General features: G+C 43.3%; 1 protein-coding gene across 2 annotated transcripts in view; it reads right to left on the bottom strand.

Annotated features, from left to right (window-relative positions):
* Window positions 1–8,411: 8,411 nt before the first annotated feature.
* The window catches only part of INO80C (INO80 complex subunit C), a 35,436-nt gene continuing 24,574 nt past the window's right edge, over window positions 8,412–19,273 (bottom strand). For both annotated transcript variants that reach the window (XM_017511391.1, XM_017511392.2), the window contains exon 5: window positions 8,412–8,821. In XM_017511391.1, the coding sequence (XP_017366880.1) occupies window positions 8,690–8,821 (132 nt within the window). In that variant the 3' untranslated portion in view covers window positions 8,412–8,689. The remainder of the gene's footprint in view (window positions 8,822–19,273) is intronic.

Raw genomic sequence — 19,273 nt, 5'->3', positions numbered from 1 at the left:
TGTGCAAGGCTCACTGCTAGGTGTGGTAATGCTGGTGAAAAGTAGTTTAAATTAAGTGTGTCCACCCACCCTTCTGCTTTAAACCAAGTGTATTGGCCAGGCTTCTTCAGGAAAACAGAGCCAATAGGCTGTGTGTTTATATAGAGGTTCACTTTTAAGAACTGGCTCATGGTCAAGCTGGGCAGCTCATGCCTGTAATCCAAACACTTTGGGAGGCTGAGATAGGTGGATTGCCTGAAGTCGGGAGTTTGAGACCAGCCTGACCAACATGGAGAAACCCTGTCTCTACTAAAAACACAAAATTAGCCAGGCATGGTGGCACATGCCTATAATCCCAGGTACTCGGGAGACTGAGGTAGGAGAATCACTTGAATCTGGGAGGCGGAGGTTGCAGTGAGCCGAGATCGCACCATTGCACTCCAGCCTGGGCAACAAGAGCAAAACTATGTCTTAAAAAAATTTTTGTTAAAAAGAAAATTTGGAAACAAGGATACCAATGAATTTAAATCAACTCAGGAAACATGATNAAAAAAAAAAAAAAAAAAAAAAAAAAAAAAAATTTTGGCTCATAAGATTGTCAGGGCTGGCAAGTCTGAAAATTGCAGGGCAGGTGGGCAGGCTGGAGACCCAGGGAAGGTGAGTCCAAGGGGGGCCTAGAGGCTTCTTCCCTCTCACCGGGGACCTCAGTTTTGTTTTCCTTTAAGGCCTTCAGCGAGCTGGATAAGGCTCACACATATTATGACGGGTAATCTGCTTTACTCCAAGTCTATTGGTTTAAATGTTAATCTTATCTAAAAAATACCCTCATGAAAAAATCCAGACAACATATGACCAAGTATCTGAGTACTGCGGCCTAGCCTAGTTCACACATGAAATTAACCATCACAGAACGTGACGTGGGGTGATGTGCTTCTCATGCATGTCAGGCAGGATTACTCTGCTTCTCCTTGCCCTCCGCAGGTAGTTCCAAGTCAACCTTCTCCTGCCAGAGGACGCAGGGGCTGAGCAGGAGTCCTGGGTGTGGATGCAGGGGCCTGGCTTACAGCCTTCCCTACCTCTGGTTTCTTTCTTGATCCGCAGGTTCCTTAGATGTAGAGTGGGCCGGCCGCTACATTTGCCTCAATATTGTTGTGGGCATTAGATGGAAACAATGTGTGTGGGGTGCATGGTGTGCCATCAGGTACAGTGGCTGTGCTATCAGGAGGGCTAGAGGCTCTGACACAGAGCAGGGCAGAGTGACCCTCGATCCTGATGGGTGGCGGTGGCTTTCCTTATGGACAGGGCAGCAGAGGACAGATGGTCCAACCTCAAGTTTTCCCTAGTTCCACAGGAAAGCATCAGCAATCCTTCCTGCCCAGAGCTCCTAAATTGGGTCTCTTTCACTCTTTGTAATTATATTGTGTTCTTTCCAAACATTTTAAGTAAGATGTTCAAGTTCTCCTTCTTTATCCCTCCACCCCAAATCCACTCCTTTTTCCAAAGGAGACAGTCATTAACTCCTTAACGTAAATCATTTCACATCCTCTCTTACAGATTTTTTTTAACTAAAAAAATGGAGGTTGTCTATATTTGTGATTTTATTGTTGTTCACTTAGCAATGTATTGTATATATTTTTCATTGTCTAAATCTGACTTCTTGTATAGTAGTAGGCTTTTTTAGCTTTCTATTAACTTAAAAGAGAAGAAAGATAAAGAAGAAAAATAAACAAAAGGCTTCTTGCAAATAAAGGATAAACCTCGCTGTAGGCCAGTGAAATCAGTTTTCTGGGAGAGCGTGCATATTGCTTAGTCCCCTTTTCTCTGAGAAGGGCCTTGGCCCAGGTGATGCTACAGGAGGCCTTGCCTGTGCTCTCCAAGACCCCATGTGCACCCAGGAGTCCTTGCTTATAGGTTCTATTCCTGGAGTGTCCTCCTTTGCTCCTGTAGCCATGTTTGCCTCTGAGGCTGAGCCAAATGCTGTGGGCTCTCTGCCACTCCATAAGCAAACAAATGGCAGCATTGAATTTCAAAGAAAATGGAAACAAGTACACACAAATCCTTAGGTTTCTTTCCTTTTCTTTTCTTCTTTCCTCTTTTCTTTTCTTTGGAGTTTCGCTTTTGTTGCCCAGGCCGTAGTGCAATGGTGCCATCTCAGCTCACTGAAACCTTCACCTCCTGGCTTCAAATGATTCTTCTCCCTCAGCCTCCCGAGTACTGGAACCACAGACATGCGCCACCATGCCTGGCTAATTTTTTGTATTTTTAGCAGAGATGGGGTTTCACCATATTGGCCAAGCTGGTCTTGAACGCCTGACCTCAGGTGATCCACCTGCCTCGGCTTCCCAAAATGCTAGGATTACAAGTGTGAACCACTGTGCCTGGCCAGGTTACTGTTACTGTTTTTCTACAAAACCTTCCAAACAGCCAAGCAAGAAGTTTGGGGGGATTTGTACAAATGTGTACTTTGAGGAACCTCATTTTTGAGGTATGACGTTGTCTGTAATAATTTTTGTTTGCCAAGAGCAGAAATTCTCATCTTTATCTCTAGTGAGCAATTTCCTCCCCAGCTGTTGTTAGGGGAGATATCAGTCACCAAGCCCTGGCTGGCTCCCTAATAAAAGCCCTTGTAGTATTCCGCACTACCGAACCCCAGGCTGTGCCCTCCTACTTTTGTACTGGAAAGATCCAAAGCTCCAAGCCACCAGGGCTGGTGGATGTGACTCATCTTCCTGACCCCAAGGGGAGGAGAGTGGTGTGTTTGGTGCACACTGTGCACCTGTCAGTAGTCAGCATCCTGTAGGCCAGGAAAACACCGACTCTTCCCAGGAAAGGCTTTGACGGTAGTTGGAACAGAAATACCAGTAGACAGAGGCCACTGAGTTATGGAAGAAAACCAGGCTGGGTCCAGTTCTGTGTTTATAATAGGAAGAAGGATCCCTCATTTTCCTGCTCAACCTGGTCATCAAAACAAGTAAACGATTAGCCCCTCTTTTTTTTTTAGGGTTTTAAGGCTTGCTATTATATAGGAAACATGGTAGTACACATGGTGAATACCAAAGAAGGCATAAATCATTAATGATTTCTAAGAGGTCCAGTAGGGTGGTTTCTATTGACTCTTTTTCTCCCTCATTATCCTGGAGGGGTTCCTCCATTAGAGTCCTCTGCTATTCACCCCATGACTCCTCAACCCTTCTCTCCCCCCGGCCTCAATCACAGATGGTTGCTTCTTTAGCTAGCTATTTACTCCTTCCCTTGTCTCGTAAAAAAGTTGAGCTAGCTTACTAGAATACACAGAATAAAGGACGAAAAAAAGTGGTCAAAATAAGCAACGAAGAAGGCAAGGAAAATAGTTGATAGAGCTAGCAATAAGATGAGCACATGGAAACATCTATTTTTTTTTTTTTTTTTTTGAGACGGAGTTTCGCTCTTGTTTCCCAGGCTGGAGTGCAATGGCGCGATCTCGGCTCACCGCAACCTCCGCCTCCCGGGTTCAGGCAATTCTCCTGCCTCAGCCTCCTGAGTAGCTGGGATTACAGGCACGCGCCACCATGCCCAGCTAATTTTTTGTATTTTTAGTAGAGACGGGGTTTCACCGTGTTGACCAGGATGGTCTCGATCTCTTGACCTCGTGATCCACCCGCCTCGGCCTCCCAAAGTGCTGGGATTACAGGCGTGAGCCACCGCGCCCGGTCGGAAACATCTATTATATGATGCTATTCAGGTACTACAAGTAGGCTTGATCCAAGAGTCCTAGGAGCCAAAGAAATGAGAAATATAACCAAGCAGAAGGTACAAGTCAGGAAAGCTCTGCCTTTCTAATGCACAGACCGGAGGGAAGTGGGTGATCACGGTCCTGAGCTAAGCGCTTCTCTGACATTTTCTTACTTGATCCTGACAATCTCATGGGGTGGACATTATTATAACACTCATTTTACAGATAAGGAAACTAAGACTTCAAGAGTAAGTTGTGTCTTGTGCCCACGACTACAGAGTTAGTCATAGTTGGCTGAAGAAATGAGACTCAAACGCAGGCTATCAGGCTCTGTGTCTGGCTACCAAACCAAAAAGCTCGCCCTGCAGGACTGGGGTCGGGGAGTGGGGTTCTGTGGGACATTTCTGAGACAAATGTAATAGGCATTTTTGTAGGGCAATGTCTCCTGACCTCTTTCAATGCAATTCATTAATATGGGCACAAAAGTATAAACTCCACTGGAATTCAGCAAAAGCAATTCATTGAAGCCAAACAATTTGTCCAGATGCGTAGTTCTTTGATAATCTAATTTCCTTCTCTATGTAGATGAATGAATACTGTAGATTCTATCAGGAATTAGATCAACAGGTATTTTATTCAAGCCATAGTCAGTCATTCTATACATCCCAGGTCCTCTCTATTAAGATTTATGTCTCACTGGAACCTCAAAGCTGAAGTCTTTGGTCTCCTCACTCTTATCCTTCCTAACTTCTACAGAGAAAATACTCTTTTTTTTAAACTTTAAGTTCTGGGGTACATGTGCAGAATGTGCAGGTTTGTTACATAGTTATACACGTGCCATGGTGGTTTGCTGCATCAATCACCCCATCATCTACATTAGAAAATACTCTTAAATATGCTGACAGCCCTCCGAGACAATGGAACACACAATGAATACCTCTATTAAGAACACTTAGAGGACAACTTTACCCGTCTGTGGTTCTTTTCTTCTAACCTATTCTTTGTTAGATATTTTAGGAATTGGATAGTTCCTGTATTCAAGACTTCATACCATTTGGGCAGCATTTCTCACACTTTCAGCATTTATAAACCAGTGCAAGCTAAAGCAAAGCACTAATTTTGGGTAAGATTTCATCACAATTCACGCCTGTAATCCCAGCACTTTGGGAGGCCGAGGCGGATGGATCACCTGAGGTCGGGAGTTTGAGACCAGCCTGACCAACATGGAGAAACCCCATCTCTACTAAAAATACAAAAAATTAGTCAGGCATGGTGGCGTGTGCCTGTAATCCCAGCTACTAGGGAGGTTGAGGCAGGAGAATCACTTGAACCTGGGAGGTGGAGGTTGTGATGAGCTGAGATTCATGCCATTGCACTACAACCTGGGCAACAAGAGTGAAATTCAATCTAAAAAAAAAAAAAAAAAGATTTCATCATAATTTTTAGTAATAAAAACATCACATTCTTTTTGAAAACTTTATTATGCAGAAATGCAAACATATACCAAAAGTAGAGTAGTATAAAGAACCCCTACGGACTTAACACTCAGCTTCAACTATAATTGACTCATGGCCAATCTTATTTCAACACCATTCTCATCCACTTCCTATCTCTCATATCATCCTGAAGCAAATCCCAGATATCATATCATTCCATCCATAAATATTTCAGTAGCTGTCTCTAAAAAGATGAATTCTTTCTTTTAACATTACAATAGCATAATCACAACTATTTGTGAGAATTCCAAAATATTATTAAATATCAAAATATATCAAATTCCCAACTGTCTCAAAATTGTAAAGTTTTTTTGTTCAAGGGTCCAAATAAGGCCTACACATTCCTATCAGGTAGAACATTATTTTAAATGACACTATTTGTTTCATGCATTTGTAAGATGACATAATTTGTAATCTGTCCCCAGGATATCTGTCCTATTTGATAATGGTTCCATAGTCCATTGATTTTTTTCATTAACTTTTATTTTTAGTAAGTTAAACACTCCCAATTTATAGTCACTGGAAGTAGTATCAAATGTCTGATACCTTTTTCCAATGACTATGGATTCAGAAATTAGAGATTTCTTATTGCAAACATGTTTAGCCCTCCACCAGGTGCCAGATCAATTACGAAACACATAAAAAACCTGGACAGATGTGTGCTTTAACTTGGGAGATGAGGGGAAATGAGTCCTCCCCCACCTACAGGGACTTCCTTCTGGCTCTGAACAGCATTATCTTCAATGTTACAGGTCATTTTAAGTTAAAACCAGATTAATAGAGTCAAACTCCAGTCAGAGCAGACTGGACCTGAGTTTGGTCTTAAGAGGATTTCTCAAGTCCAGCTAATTGTTTTTCTCTTAAAGGGGCTGAGTTTATCTTTTGGATCCTGCAGACCAATGTCAGAATTGACCTTGCATCAGAGGTAAATGATCAGTAGATATGCCGTGATGGGCAAAGTCATTCAAAGTTCTTAGGAGGACACTGAAAGTGTCAGCAGCGTATGGGGTCATCCTGAAGCAGGATTGGAGCAGGGCCAAGTAGAAAATGAAGAAGGTGAGGTAGGGATGAAGAGGGAGAAATCTGCGATGGCATTCATATTTCTGACTCCCGCGTGGGATGCCATGTAAAAAGGAATCCTAAATTCACACATAACATGCACACACGCTCCAAAGAAACCCCCGTGCAAGTTGCTCATGGCCCTGGGATGGAAAGAGCCAGCTTATCTGAGAAGAAAATGTACCTTAGGTGAAATATTCTCTTTATAGTTATAGCAAATGTTCTCAACACTGGCTGCACATTAAAAGCATCTTGGGAGTTTAAAATACTATGTCCAGGCTCCTGGGCAGGCCAGTGGAATTGGAATTTCCAAGTATTTTTAAACCTCCCTCACTGTCCCCCTCCTGGACACCACCCACCCACACAGGTGATTCTAATGTGCAGCCCAGTCTGAGAACCACCAGGCTACAGCATGGACAGCAAGGGCTATTTCAGTATAGGACTGATTAATGAGTAAGGACTCATTATTGGAAATACAGCTTGAAGCTTGATTTGGCTCAGGCTGGACTTCCGGAGCTTGGGGTGAGAAGCAATCTAACCTTCCGGATTCACAGTTCTCCTGCAAAACAAGGTCAGGAGGGAAAGCCTGACAGGGGAATGGGAAAAGAGGGGTGAGGTGTCCTGCACATGAGCTTCCCTTCTGCCCGGGGAGAACAGTGATTCTCCCACTCCTGTGTGCATCATGATCACACGGGGACATCTGTCATATGCAGCTTTTTGGGCCCCACTCCCTGGTTCGGTCAGAAGATCTAGGATGCAGCCCAAGAACCTGCATTTTTGCAGGTCTCCAGGTGTCTCTGGGACTTTATGGGAAAAACACACACCCAGAAACCCTGAGAGGCCTCCAGGAGCAGCAGTCTGTGGGCTCCTTCTGGTGAACACATGCAGGGCAGGGCTTCCCTCTTTAATCCTGGGCGCTGCCCCTGGAGGGCCTGAGCAGTTGGTCTGAGGTGGTGCCTAGCATCAGCGTTAAAAGTGATTTCAGGGCATTGCCCAATTGAGGGCCTTCATGGAAAAGAAGTAGACCTACCCCAAGTTTTCTCTGTACAATAGGAGATGGAAGCAAAGCAGGAAGGACCCTTCGCTCTGTCACTCCTTGCTGCTACCATAAGGGACGCTGGCATTTTCCTAGGCTGACAGCTGGCAGGAAGTGCAAGCAGAAACCAAGCAGCAGCATCTGGTCTTTCAGAGACCACTGATTTCACCAGAAGAGTGGATCTCAAAGCATCATCAAAGCAAACATGCAAATTATTGGGCCCCACCCCAGACCGCCTACTGCTCAGATACTTCAGGGAGATAGGATACCTAATCTGTGTCACAACAGACTCCCAGGTGATTCTGATGCTTGCTTGGTGATTATGGGCTTAGGAAAGGCCCCCACCTCTCCAGGCCATCCCCTCAGGTTGCTTGTCATGGAGGCCAGAGTAGGCCCCACAGTACCTCTCCTGCCCTCACAGTTTGTTATTGGGAAGGTGCCAAAGGATACTGTGGCTGCCAACCTGGAGGAAAGGGGGCCTGGTTCCAGGCAGCTGCCACCTGCACAGGCTGCTCTCCCAGCTGACTTGGCTTGTTTTATTTTCTCTAAGTCTGGAGAGGGGCACAGGAAGGGCTTTCCCCAGAAAGAAAGAACAGCTGGTGCCTAATCCCCCAAAGCAGAGGCAGCTGTGGTCCAGAAACCCCAGGGGCTGGTTCCACCATCCTCCCTGGGGAAATGCAGGCACAGGGCCCAGAGAGGCCCAGGACTTGTCTCCATAGTCTCCTTTCCCTGGCCAAGAAAATGCTTCCTCTTGTTGGAGGATGGAGATGTAAACACTCCCTTTCTGGAGCAGGCTGCAGTCAGAGGGGTGGCATCCTGTACCAAGACAAAAGCCCTTTTGGGACAGAATGTCAATGCCGGTACCCCACACTCCCAAAGATGAGGGGAGGCTGATCCGAGGCTGAGGCACAGGTGAGGACCAGCCGAGTGGGACCGAAAAGTTACTTTTCTCTTTCTTCTCTGGACCCAAATTTGGACTTCTTCCAAGCATTCTGATCAGAGACAAGGACTAACATGCTCTAAACGGGGAATCGCCAGGATGAGAAGTAATCCAGATCTGTTGTGGACTCACTGCAGAGTCTACATGTGTTATATGGAGTTCACAACTTTAAAACAAAAGTACAGGGACTTGGGTTAAATGAAAAGTATGGTTTTATTGTATTTTCTTGTCAAACACCTTTACTTGAGGCAACAACTAAAGTACAATTTAATTCAGCAGGAAATATCACAGTCGGAGGGAAAACACACACTCAAAAAAATGCTTAAATTAAAGCCAAACATTCTTTCCAAGGCACAGCACTGGCATTTTCAGATTGACAGCAGAACGAGTTTGTTTCCATGAAACAAAATCACGAGTCCAGAATCTGTTTTTGAAACAGCTTTGTACTTCATCTCCACTTCTTGGGCTCAGGGAACGATGCTCGTGGCCTTCCTCAGGGCCAGGTAGCCAGTGACGACGTCAGAGGGCAGCCTCCGAATGTAGGAGAACTCTTCGATGGTGCTGAACCGCAGTTTGCTCTGGGGGTCTGTGTAGTTGGCCTGGGTGGAAAGAGGCACAGGGAAGAGCAGAAAATTATTGCTGGTAGGGATATTTTAAGTTAAGTTCAAGTATAAGTTTAAGACTTTTCAGTGAAATATATTTTCATTATGTCTTACTCTGCCACCAAGAACACTAAATCACTCACTGTGGCACAGACTCGTTAACCTTCCCAGACTCCAGAAACACGTCAGGGTATGGATGGAAGGGGAATAACCACATCAGACTCTGGGACCCTTCTTGTTGGTGCCTCAAGGGCTGCAAGCAACAGGTCCGAGACTGAATGCACGATAGTCATCCCTCCGTCTCTAGACTCCTGCCTCCTTCCAACACATGTCCCAAGTCTGTGCTCCTCAAGCCAGGAGCTGACGCCCTGCATGCTGGGCACATGCCTCTCCCTGCTGTGCTCCACTTACCTCCAGCATGCTCCTTCCCAGCTCTTCCAACACCCGCTGTGTCACTTCCACACCTCCTGGGCCACTCTGTAGTGCATCACTGGCCACTCACACCCACCCTCCCTCTAGAACTGCAGCCAGGATCTTCTTGGCAACATGCAATTCTGATCGTGTCATTCTTCGGCATAAAATCTCTCAAAATGGCTCCTCTGCTCTTGGGACAAAGGCCCAAGTCCTCCGTGCAGCTCCTTAGCTCTGGGCCTTCCTTTGTCCTCAGCCTCCTCCTCAGCCACATGCCCCTGCTCTCTGATTCCAACTGTTCCCGGCCTCTAAGTTTCTCCCTCTTACCATGCCCCATCTGTCCTTTCCCTGGCAGGGGACACCAACTGCAGCCCACTTTGGTCAGTAATCACCAGTTCATTCTTCAGGACTCAGCCCCAAAGCTACACCTCTTGGGAACCCTATTTGTACCCCCATAGGAGGTCAGAACCCCACCCTCTTTCACAGCAGCATAGACCACTGCAGTGGAATGCACATCTCTGTTTCTTTAAAGTTTATCATCTACATGACTCTGATGATGGTCTAGACTATGAGGGTCCATGAGACGGGAATACTGGCTTGCTTATCACCGTAGACTGGCTCCTAATGCAACGCAGAGTGCACAGAGGGCCTTCAGTCAGGGTTTGTATAACAAATGATTAATGAATGAATAAATGGATGAATAAACAGATAATCAGCACCATCACAGGAAAGAGAACTTGTTTCCCAGACATATCAAAATTCTCTCTTGGTCTCTGTTCCCCATGTGCCAAGTGGAGAAAATAATTCACTAACTATATACCTCAAAGCATGTGGCTTCTATGAATTTTGACACAAAAAAACATGAGGGTGAGTCATTTTGAACTCCTTTAAAAAAATTATAAAAGATGCCATTAAAGTCTAGACAGATAACATCCAATTATTCAAGTGTAAATGTCTACTTTAATGTGGATCATCTTTGTGTGGACCTAGACTCACAGTAATCCTGCGATTTAGTAAGGGAGGGAAGTCTCAATAAAGAAGTGACAAGCTGTCGGGAACTTATTCATAGGCTTCTCATGCCTAAAACGTCTTCCATTTTGCCACTGGGGACTCCCCAAAGTATTTAACTGCTGTGTATGAGGAAAATGGGATTATTCCTAAAAGGCTAAGATTAACTAATAGCTCTATATAAAATAAAACTTGGATCACTTGTTTTGATCTAGATGTTACCTTTCTGTCCTCATTTCCTTTAATGACAGTAAAGGCTTCTTTAGAAAAACAGTGACAAGTCTCTTCTGAGGGATCCTGGCTGGGAGGGAAGTTAGGTTAACTAGCAGGGGAGGCTGCCCTGCAGTTCCGAGCAGAGTGCAGGCATGTGTGTCTGGCGCAGACCATCTGGCCTCCATAGACAAACCAGCCTCGGCTGAGCTCCATGTCTGTGGCCACTTCCCTCCTACCACCAAACTGTGCTGAGCCGGCCCGCCCAAGTTCAGAACTCACTGCCAAGAGGGCTGCTGAATAAACAGTGCAGAATACAGATATCTCGTGGCACCAACAAAAAGGTTACCAACAAAAACCTGAACCCAGGGGACAGCATCTAGGATTCTGAATAGAAGGAAGGATGCCAAGTGACACCCCAGAATTGAACAAGTAAAGAACTTCACACCTATAGTCCACCCTCTTCTGGATGCCATCCCTTGAGCCTGAGTGAAATAAGCAAAGGCCAACTTCCCAGAGCGAAGTTAGCGAACAGCTTCAAGCACCCTTGCTGCAGGGTGACAGGCAGTATTCACAGCTTGCCTGTCTCACTCAGAACACACTTTCCATAGCTCTGTAACGAGTGCTGAACACAGGTGTGACCCTGCATGTCTTGCTGCCGTGTTTAGGCACAGGGGAAACAGTCACGTGGCTGGCTGGGAACAGCTGTGTATCAGTATAAACATGAACTAGGCTTTACTTTTTAATCATGTAACTTTAAATTATATAAGCAACAGATGAACATGTTCTCCTTTAAAAAAAAATTAAAAGAAAACATCACAGATAAGACTAAAGTCCTCATTTATCACCATCTACCAATCAAAAGTCCTCTGCCTTCCCCTGGAGAAACCACTGCTAAGTGGGCACCTTTCCAGACTTTTTATGTCTACCCCTATACACATATGTAAACACACAAGAGAAATAACCCAATTTGTGTGTGTGTATGTGTATATGTGTGTGTTGATTTTTATATATGTGGCACCATGCTGTTAATATTACTTTGCATCTTTCAATCAACATTACATCCTGGAAATTTATCCATGTTGAAACTATGCTTTGAGCTCAAGAATAGTATGAAAATATCTGCTGTGATAGTCCTTGATGTTGCTTTCAACATTTTGCAAATGCTGTCTCTCATAAGCATTTCTGCATAAAGTTCTTTGTGCACACTATTTCTCTAGGGAGCTGCCTATAAGACACATTGCAAGGTCAGAGGCTTTTGCTTTTTTAATCTTAACAGACTGCTCCAACTGTCCTCCAAAGAAGCAGTACCAGTGCATGTTTCCACCTCAGAACAGCAATGTATGAAGATACCCATTTCTGTATGTTGGTGCCAAAATGTATAATCAAATGTCTTAATTTCTTCCCCATTTGATGAGTCTTTCTCCTAATTACCAGTGAAGCTGAATATCTACTTATTGGTCATCTATCTTTCTTCTCTGGCAATTGCCTATTTATATCTTTTTCCTGATTCTTCTGTGGGATTGTGCTTTAATGAGCTGGGAGAGTTCTTTGTCTATTCAGAATTTTTTATTTCTTACATACAGTGGGGCAAGAGGTTTTAGGTAGTGTGTAACATGATAAGTCCATTGCTGATGACATAAAAGGGCCTGGAATAATGATTCTCCTTCCTCCTAATGTGTAAAAACCACTGTACTAGCAGATGAGCTGCCTGAAACAGTAAGGATAAAGCTGACATTCTGAGGAACTACCCTTCAAGTCTGGCCGTAAACTGTGGCCTCCAGAAACTCAAAATGACACAGGGAGAGATCTCCACTTCCGGCCATAACAGAATAAATGGTGCCAGATGAGCTCTCTTGCCATAAACAACTATTACAACAGGTCGAATATATGAGGTAGCTATTTTCAGGCAACAGACAAGAGGTAGCACAAGACCGCAATGCCTGAGAAAAGAGAAGCTCATAAGGAAAGTTCCAGGATCATCCAAACTCTCTGCCTGTGACAATTTCCTGACCATGGGGCAGAGGCGGAGCTCACGCAGAGCTCAGTGGACCCACTGAGCTGGGGAGGCAGAGATCAGATTCAGGGGGTACTGAAACATCTGGATTTAGCAAAGCTGAGTAACAGAAGAGGGAGCTTCCCTGGAAGGGAGGCAAAAGTTGGTTTGGGATTTCACGTGAGTCTATAACCATGGGCTGGGCTATGCATGTTCAAGGCAAGACTATACAGGTCTTACTGGAGACTAGTTAAGAGGGAAACAGAAACTCCAGAGGCTGAGCAGTGCTGGGAGCTGCTGAAGTGCCAGCCCAGCCAGAGTAGAGAGATCTCTATAATAACAGTCCTAGCACCTAGTTAAGGCAACAGAAAGGCCACAGCTCAGGAACTAAAGTCATGCTCGCTCGTGAGTACAGTCTATTCTAGTCTCACCACAACAAAGTCTAACAGCAAACTTCAATAAGACTGGCGGAGGATAAAGAGCTTAGAAGTTAAGTGGAACTAAGTTAAAGGAGTTTGGGAAACATGGGCCTTCCACAGACCAGTCCTAACAAAGTGCAAAACCAAACCTACACCCATTCAAGGTGATCAGTCAGTAACTGAGCTACCCACAGGAAAGAAAATACTCTTCAGGGAAAGATAACGGAATCTAGAGTTTTTACAATATATCATCCACAATGGCCAGCACACAATAAAAAAGCTTGTAGATGCAAAGAAATAGGAAAATGTGATCCACAGTTAAGAAAAAAGCAGTCAACAGAAACTGGCAAAGATGAACCAAATGTTGGTGATAGCAGATAAACACTTTAAAGCAGCTATTATGTGTTCAAGGACTATATATATACACACTTAATGACTAAGTAGTCTTAAAAGCAAAGGAAATCACCAGAACCAGACCCGAATATGACATAGGTTTTGAAACTATCAGACGGGAAATTTAAAATAACCATAATTAATATGTTAAAGGAGAGACAACATGCAAAATAGAAAGCTATTTCAGGTCAAGCAATGGTGGCTCACGTTGGTAATCCAAACACTTTGGGAGGCCAAGACAGAAGGATGGCTTGAGGCTAGGAGTTCAAGACCAGCCTGGGCAATACAGTGAGACCCCTTCTCTATAAAAAATTTTGTTAAAGTTAGCCAGGTGTGGTGGCACATGCCTATAGTCCACGCTTCCTGGGAGGCTGAAGCAGGTGGATCACTTGAGCCCAGGAGTTTGAGGCTGCAGTGAGCTGTGATCACACCATTGCATTCCAGTCTGGATTAGAGAGCAAGACCCTATCTCTAAATAAATAAATAAGTTAAAAGAAAGTTATTTCATCAGAGGTATGAAAACTATAATAATCAAATAGAAAGCTAGAAATTAAAAACACAATTAGAAAGATAAACAATGCTTCCAGTGGGCTCATTGGTATACTCAATACAGTGAGTAAAGAACTTGAAGACACATCAGACATCCAAACTGAACCACAACGAAATAAAAAAGTTTTAAAAAGCAAACAAACCAGAACAGAATATCCAAGAGTTTTGAGACACTATCAAATAGTTTAACATGTGTGTAACTAGAATCCTAGAGGAAGGGAAAAAGACGAGGCAAAAGAAATATTTGAAGAAATAATGGCCAAGAATTTTCCAAAATTCTTGACAGATACCAAACCACAAATCCAAACCTCAGAGAACATCAAGAATACATACCAGAAAAATAATACCCAGAGTCATATTCAATAATACCCAGCCATATTCAAACTGCTGAAAACAAAAGACAAAGAGAAAATCTTGAAGACAAACAAGAAACATTACTAAGAGATGAACAAAGGTAAGAATTATACCAAACTTCTCATCAGAAACCATGAAACAAAAAGATAACATTTAACCACTGACATCTTAAAAGTGATGAAAGAAAAAACTGTCAGCCCAGACTGAAAATGTCATTCAAAAATACTCACTGAAAATGTCATTCAAAAAAGAAGAACAAGGCTGGGTACAGTGGCTCACGCCTGTAACCCCAGCACTTTGGGAAACCAAGGCGGGAGGATCACTTGAGCTCAGGAGTTTGAGACCAGGCCTTGGCAACAGGGTGAAATCCCATCTTTACAAAAAAATACAAAAAATCAGCCAGGCATGGTGGCATATATCTGTAGCCCCAGTTATCCGGGAGGCTCAGGAGGGTGGATCACCTCAGCCTGGGAGGTCAAGATGGCTGCAGTGAGCCAAGATAGCACCACTGCACTCCAGCCTGGGCAATAGATTAAGACCCTGTCTTAAAAAAAAAATGAAGAAGAAATAAAGGCTCTTTGGCTAAACAAAAAAAGGAAGGAATTCATTAGTAGCAAATCTGCTTTATAAGAAAAGCACAGTAAAATATTCCAGTAGAAAAAATACGACATCAGACTGCAACTTAGAAATAAATAACAAAATGAAAAAAAGGTGGAAACAGAATGAAATGAAGATAAAAGAAAGTTCTTTTTTTCCTTTATTTCTCTAAAAGGGAATTGTCTAAAGCACAAACTAACAGCCATGTATTTTGTTTTTAGCATATGTAAAAATAAACTATATGACAACAAAGAATGAGAGACTGGAATTAGAAATTCACTATTAGAAGAACTCACACTACACACAACATGGTATATTTGAAAATAGACAGGTTATCTAATATGTATATTGTAAACATGAAAGTAACCATTCATAATTTTTAAAAGAGGTATAAATAATACAAAAATAAACAACATTTTAAGATGTTCAGTTAACCCCAGTTTTATCATAAGAAAACATAAGAGAAATTCCAATAGTGGAGGATTCTACTAAATACTTGACCAGTACTCCTTAAGACTGTTAAGGTCATTAAAAACAAGCACAATCTGCTGGCGTGGTGGCTCACACCTGTAATCACAGCACTTTGGGAGGCCGAGGCGGGTGGATCACGAGGTCAAGAGATCAAGACCATCCTGGTCAACATGGTGAAACCCCGTCTCTACTAAAAATACAAAAAATTAGCTGGGCATGGTGGCGCGTGCCTGTAATCCCAGCTACTCAGGAGGCTGAGGCAGGAGAATTGCCTGAACCCAGGAGGCGGAGGTTGTGGTGAGCCGAGATCACGCCATTGCACTCCAGCCTGGGTAACAAGAGTGAAACTCCATCTCAAAAAAAAAGAAAAAAAACCAAGGACAATCTGTACAGAAGTGACTCCAGAGGAGCCTTCTTAGAAATCCTCCTCTTGGAGGGAGGGCACCGAGATGGCCATGAGAAAGCAACACTGGAATGTAGCTCCCAGCGAATGAGACTCAGAGGGCTAAAGGACTTCATGATTCCAAAGGTGTGGGGTTCATTTTGGTGGGACTGATAGGGCACTGAAAATATCCCAGGGAAGAAGATGCAGGGTGAGAGCTGCCCAGGGGGCCAAATCAAGAAGGTGGGGGGGTGCGCATCCCCACCTGACACGTGGGGGTTGGGGGGATGGGACTTCACCCCCTTGTGCTCCAATACGGACCCTGTGCTTACCTCATACCTCCTACAACCCAGGGTCCACAAGAGCCCTGCCAGACTGTGGGCCGCTGTGAGTTGTTGATGCAGGGCACTGCCAGTTGTCACACGGACCTGGGCGGAAGTTTGGACTAGCCAGTGGGACAGACTGTCCCACAGAGGGAAGTAGAGTTGAAAGCAGGGAAACAGATCATAAGGCCTTGCAGGCCCCGCCTCCACAGAACTCAAACTGAAGCCCCTGCTAGAGAGCTTGGCAGCAAATACACCAGTTTGACCCCACCCAGGAAGATTGAGGTCTGGGAGAGATGCCATTGGGAAGGCGGGGCCAATCTCACCTGCAAACAAACTCCAGGGAAAGACCACCCATCCAACAACCTGACTGAACCCAGAGACAGCAACGCCCTCTACAGGCCAAAAAAGATATACCTCCAACCTCAACAGAAAAAAAGTCCACTCAGAGACTCCTCCTGAAATTACCAACTTCAAAGATCAAAGGGAGATAAATCCATGAAGATGGGAAAAAAACAGTGCAAAAAGGATAAAACCATCAAAGAACAGAACACCTCTTCTCCCAGGGATCACAACTCCTCACCATCAAGGGAACAAAAAAAGACAGGGAATGAATTTGACAAATTGACAGAAGCAGGCTTCAGAAGGTGGGTAATAACAAACTTCACTGATTTAAAAGACCATGTTCTAATCCAATGCAAAGAAACTAAGAACCTTGAAAAAAGGTTAGATGAAATGCTAACTAGAATAACCAGCTTAGAGAAGAACATAAACGACTTGATGGAGCTGAAAAACACAGCACGAGAACTTCATGAGGCATATGCAAGTATCAACAGTCGAATGGATCAAGCAGAAGAAAGGATACCAGAGATTGAAGATCAACTCAATGAAATAAAATGAGAAGGTAAGATTAGAGAAAAAAGAGTGAAAAAAATGAACAAGGCCTCCAAGAAATATGGGATTATGTGAAAAGACCTAATCTACGCTTGATTGGCGTACCTGAATGTGACAGGGAGAATAAATCCAAGTTGGAAAACACTCTTCAAGATATTATTCAAGAGAACTTTCCCAACCTAACAAGGCAGGCCAACATTCAAATGCAGGAAATACAGAGAACACCACCAAGAAATTCTTCAGGAAGAGCAACCCCAAGGCATATAATTGTCAGATTCACCAGGGTTGAAATGAAGGAAAAAATTCTAAGGGCAGCCAGAGAGAAAGGTCGAGTCACCCACAAAGAAAAGACCATCAGACTCACAACGGATCTTTTGGCAGAAACACTACAAGCTAGAAGGGAGTGGGGGCCAATATTCAACATCCTTAAAGAAAAGAACTTTCAACCCAGAATTTCATATCCAAACTAAGCTTCATAAGTGGAGGAGAAATAAAATCCTTTATGGACAAGAGATTGCCAAGAGATTTCATCGCTACAAGACCTGCCTTACAAGAGCTAGTGAAGGAAGTACTAAACAGGGAAAGGAACAACCCGTACCAGTCACTGCAAAAACGTACCGCATGGTAAAGAACAATGATGCAATGAAGAAACCACACCAACTAATGGACAAAACAACCAGCCAGTAACAAAATGGCGGGATCAAATTCAAATATAACAATAGTAACATTGAATGTAAATGGCCTAAACGCCCCAATCAAAAGACACAGACTGGCAAACTGGATAAAAAGTCAAGAACCATTGATGTGCTGTATTCAAGAGACCCATCTCACATCCAAAGACTCACATAGACTCAAAATAAGGGATGTAAGAAGATTTACCAAGCAAATGGAGAGCAAAAAAAGCAGGAGTTGCAATCCTAGTCTCTGATAAAACGGACTTTAAACCAACAAAGATCAAAAGAGACAAAGAAGGGCATTACATAATGGTAAAGGATCAATGCAACAAGAAGAGCTAACTATCCTAAATATATATGCACCCAATGCAGGAACACCCATATAAATAAAGTAAGTTCTTAACTACCTACAAAGAGACTTGACTCCCGCACAATAATTGTGGGAGACTTTAACACTCCGCTTATATTATTAGACAGATCAATGAGACAGAAAGTCAACAAGGATATCCAGGACTTGAATGCAGATTTGGACCAAGCGGACCAAATAGACATTTACAGGAAACTCTACCCCAAATCCACAGAGTACACATTCTTCTTAGCACCACATTGCACTTACTCCAAAATTGACCACATAATGGGAAGTAAATCACTCCTCAGCAAATGCAAAAGAACAGAAATCCTAACAGTCTCTCACACCACAGCACAATCAAATTAGAAATCAGGATTAAGAAAAGCACTCAAAACCGCACAATCACATGGAAACTGAACAACTTGCTCCTGAATAACAATGGATAAACAATGAAATGAAGGCAGAAATAAAAATGTTCTTCAAAACCAACGAGAATGAAGACACAACATACCAGATCCTATGGGACACATTTAAAGCAGTGTCGAGAGGAAAATATATAGCAATAAATGCCCACGAGAAACAAGGAAAGATCTAAAATCGACACCCTATCATCAAAATTGAAAGAGCTAGAGGAGCAAGATCAAAAAAAATCAAAAGCAAGCAGAAGACAAGAAATAACTAAGATCAGAGCAGAACTGAAGGAGATAGAGACAAAAAACCCTTCAAAAAAAATCAATAAATCCAGGAGCTGGTTTTTTGAAAAGGTCAACAAAATAGACCACTAGCTAGACTAATAAAAAAGAAAAGAGAGAAGAATAGATGCAATAAAAAACGATGAAGGGGAGATCACCACGGCTTCCTCGGAAATACAAATTAACATCAGAGATTACTACAAACAACTCTATGCACATAAACCAGTAAATCTGGAAGAAATGGATAAATTCCTGGACACTTGCACACTCCAAAGACTAAGCCAAGAAGAAGCTGAAACCATGACTAGACCAATAACAAGGTCTGAAGTCGAGGTAGCAATTAATAACCTACCAACCAAAAAAAGCCCAGGTCCAGACAGGTTCACAGCCGAATTCTACCAGACATACAAGTGGAGCTGGTACCATTACTGTTGAAACTATGCCAAACAATATGAAAAAAGGGAATCCTCCCTAACTCTTTCTATGAGACCAACATCATCCTGATACCAAAATGCAGCAGAGACACACTAAAAAAGAAAACTACAGGCCAATATCCATGATGAACATTGATGCAAAAATCTTCAATAAAATACTGGCAAACCGACTGCAACAGCACATCAAAAAGCTTATCCACCATGACCAAGTAGGCTTCATCCTGGGGATTCAAGGCTGGTTCAACACATGCAAATCAATAAACGTAATTCACCACATAAACAGAACCAAAGAC

Source organism: Cebus imitator, unplaced genomic scaffold (genome assembly GCF_001604975.1).
Source record: "Cebus imitator isolate Cc_AM_T3 unplaced genomic scaffold, Cebus_imitator-1.0 Scaffold448, whole genome shotgun sequence".
NCBI lineage: Eukaryota > Metazoa > Chordata > Mammalia > Primates > Cebidae > Cebus > Cebus imitator.
This window is presented reverse-complemented; position numbering and strand designations above follow the sequence as displayed.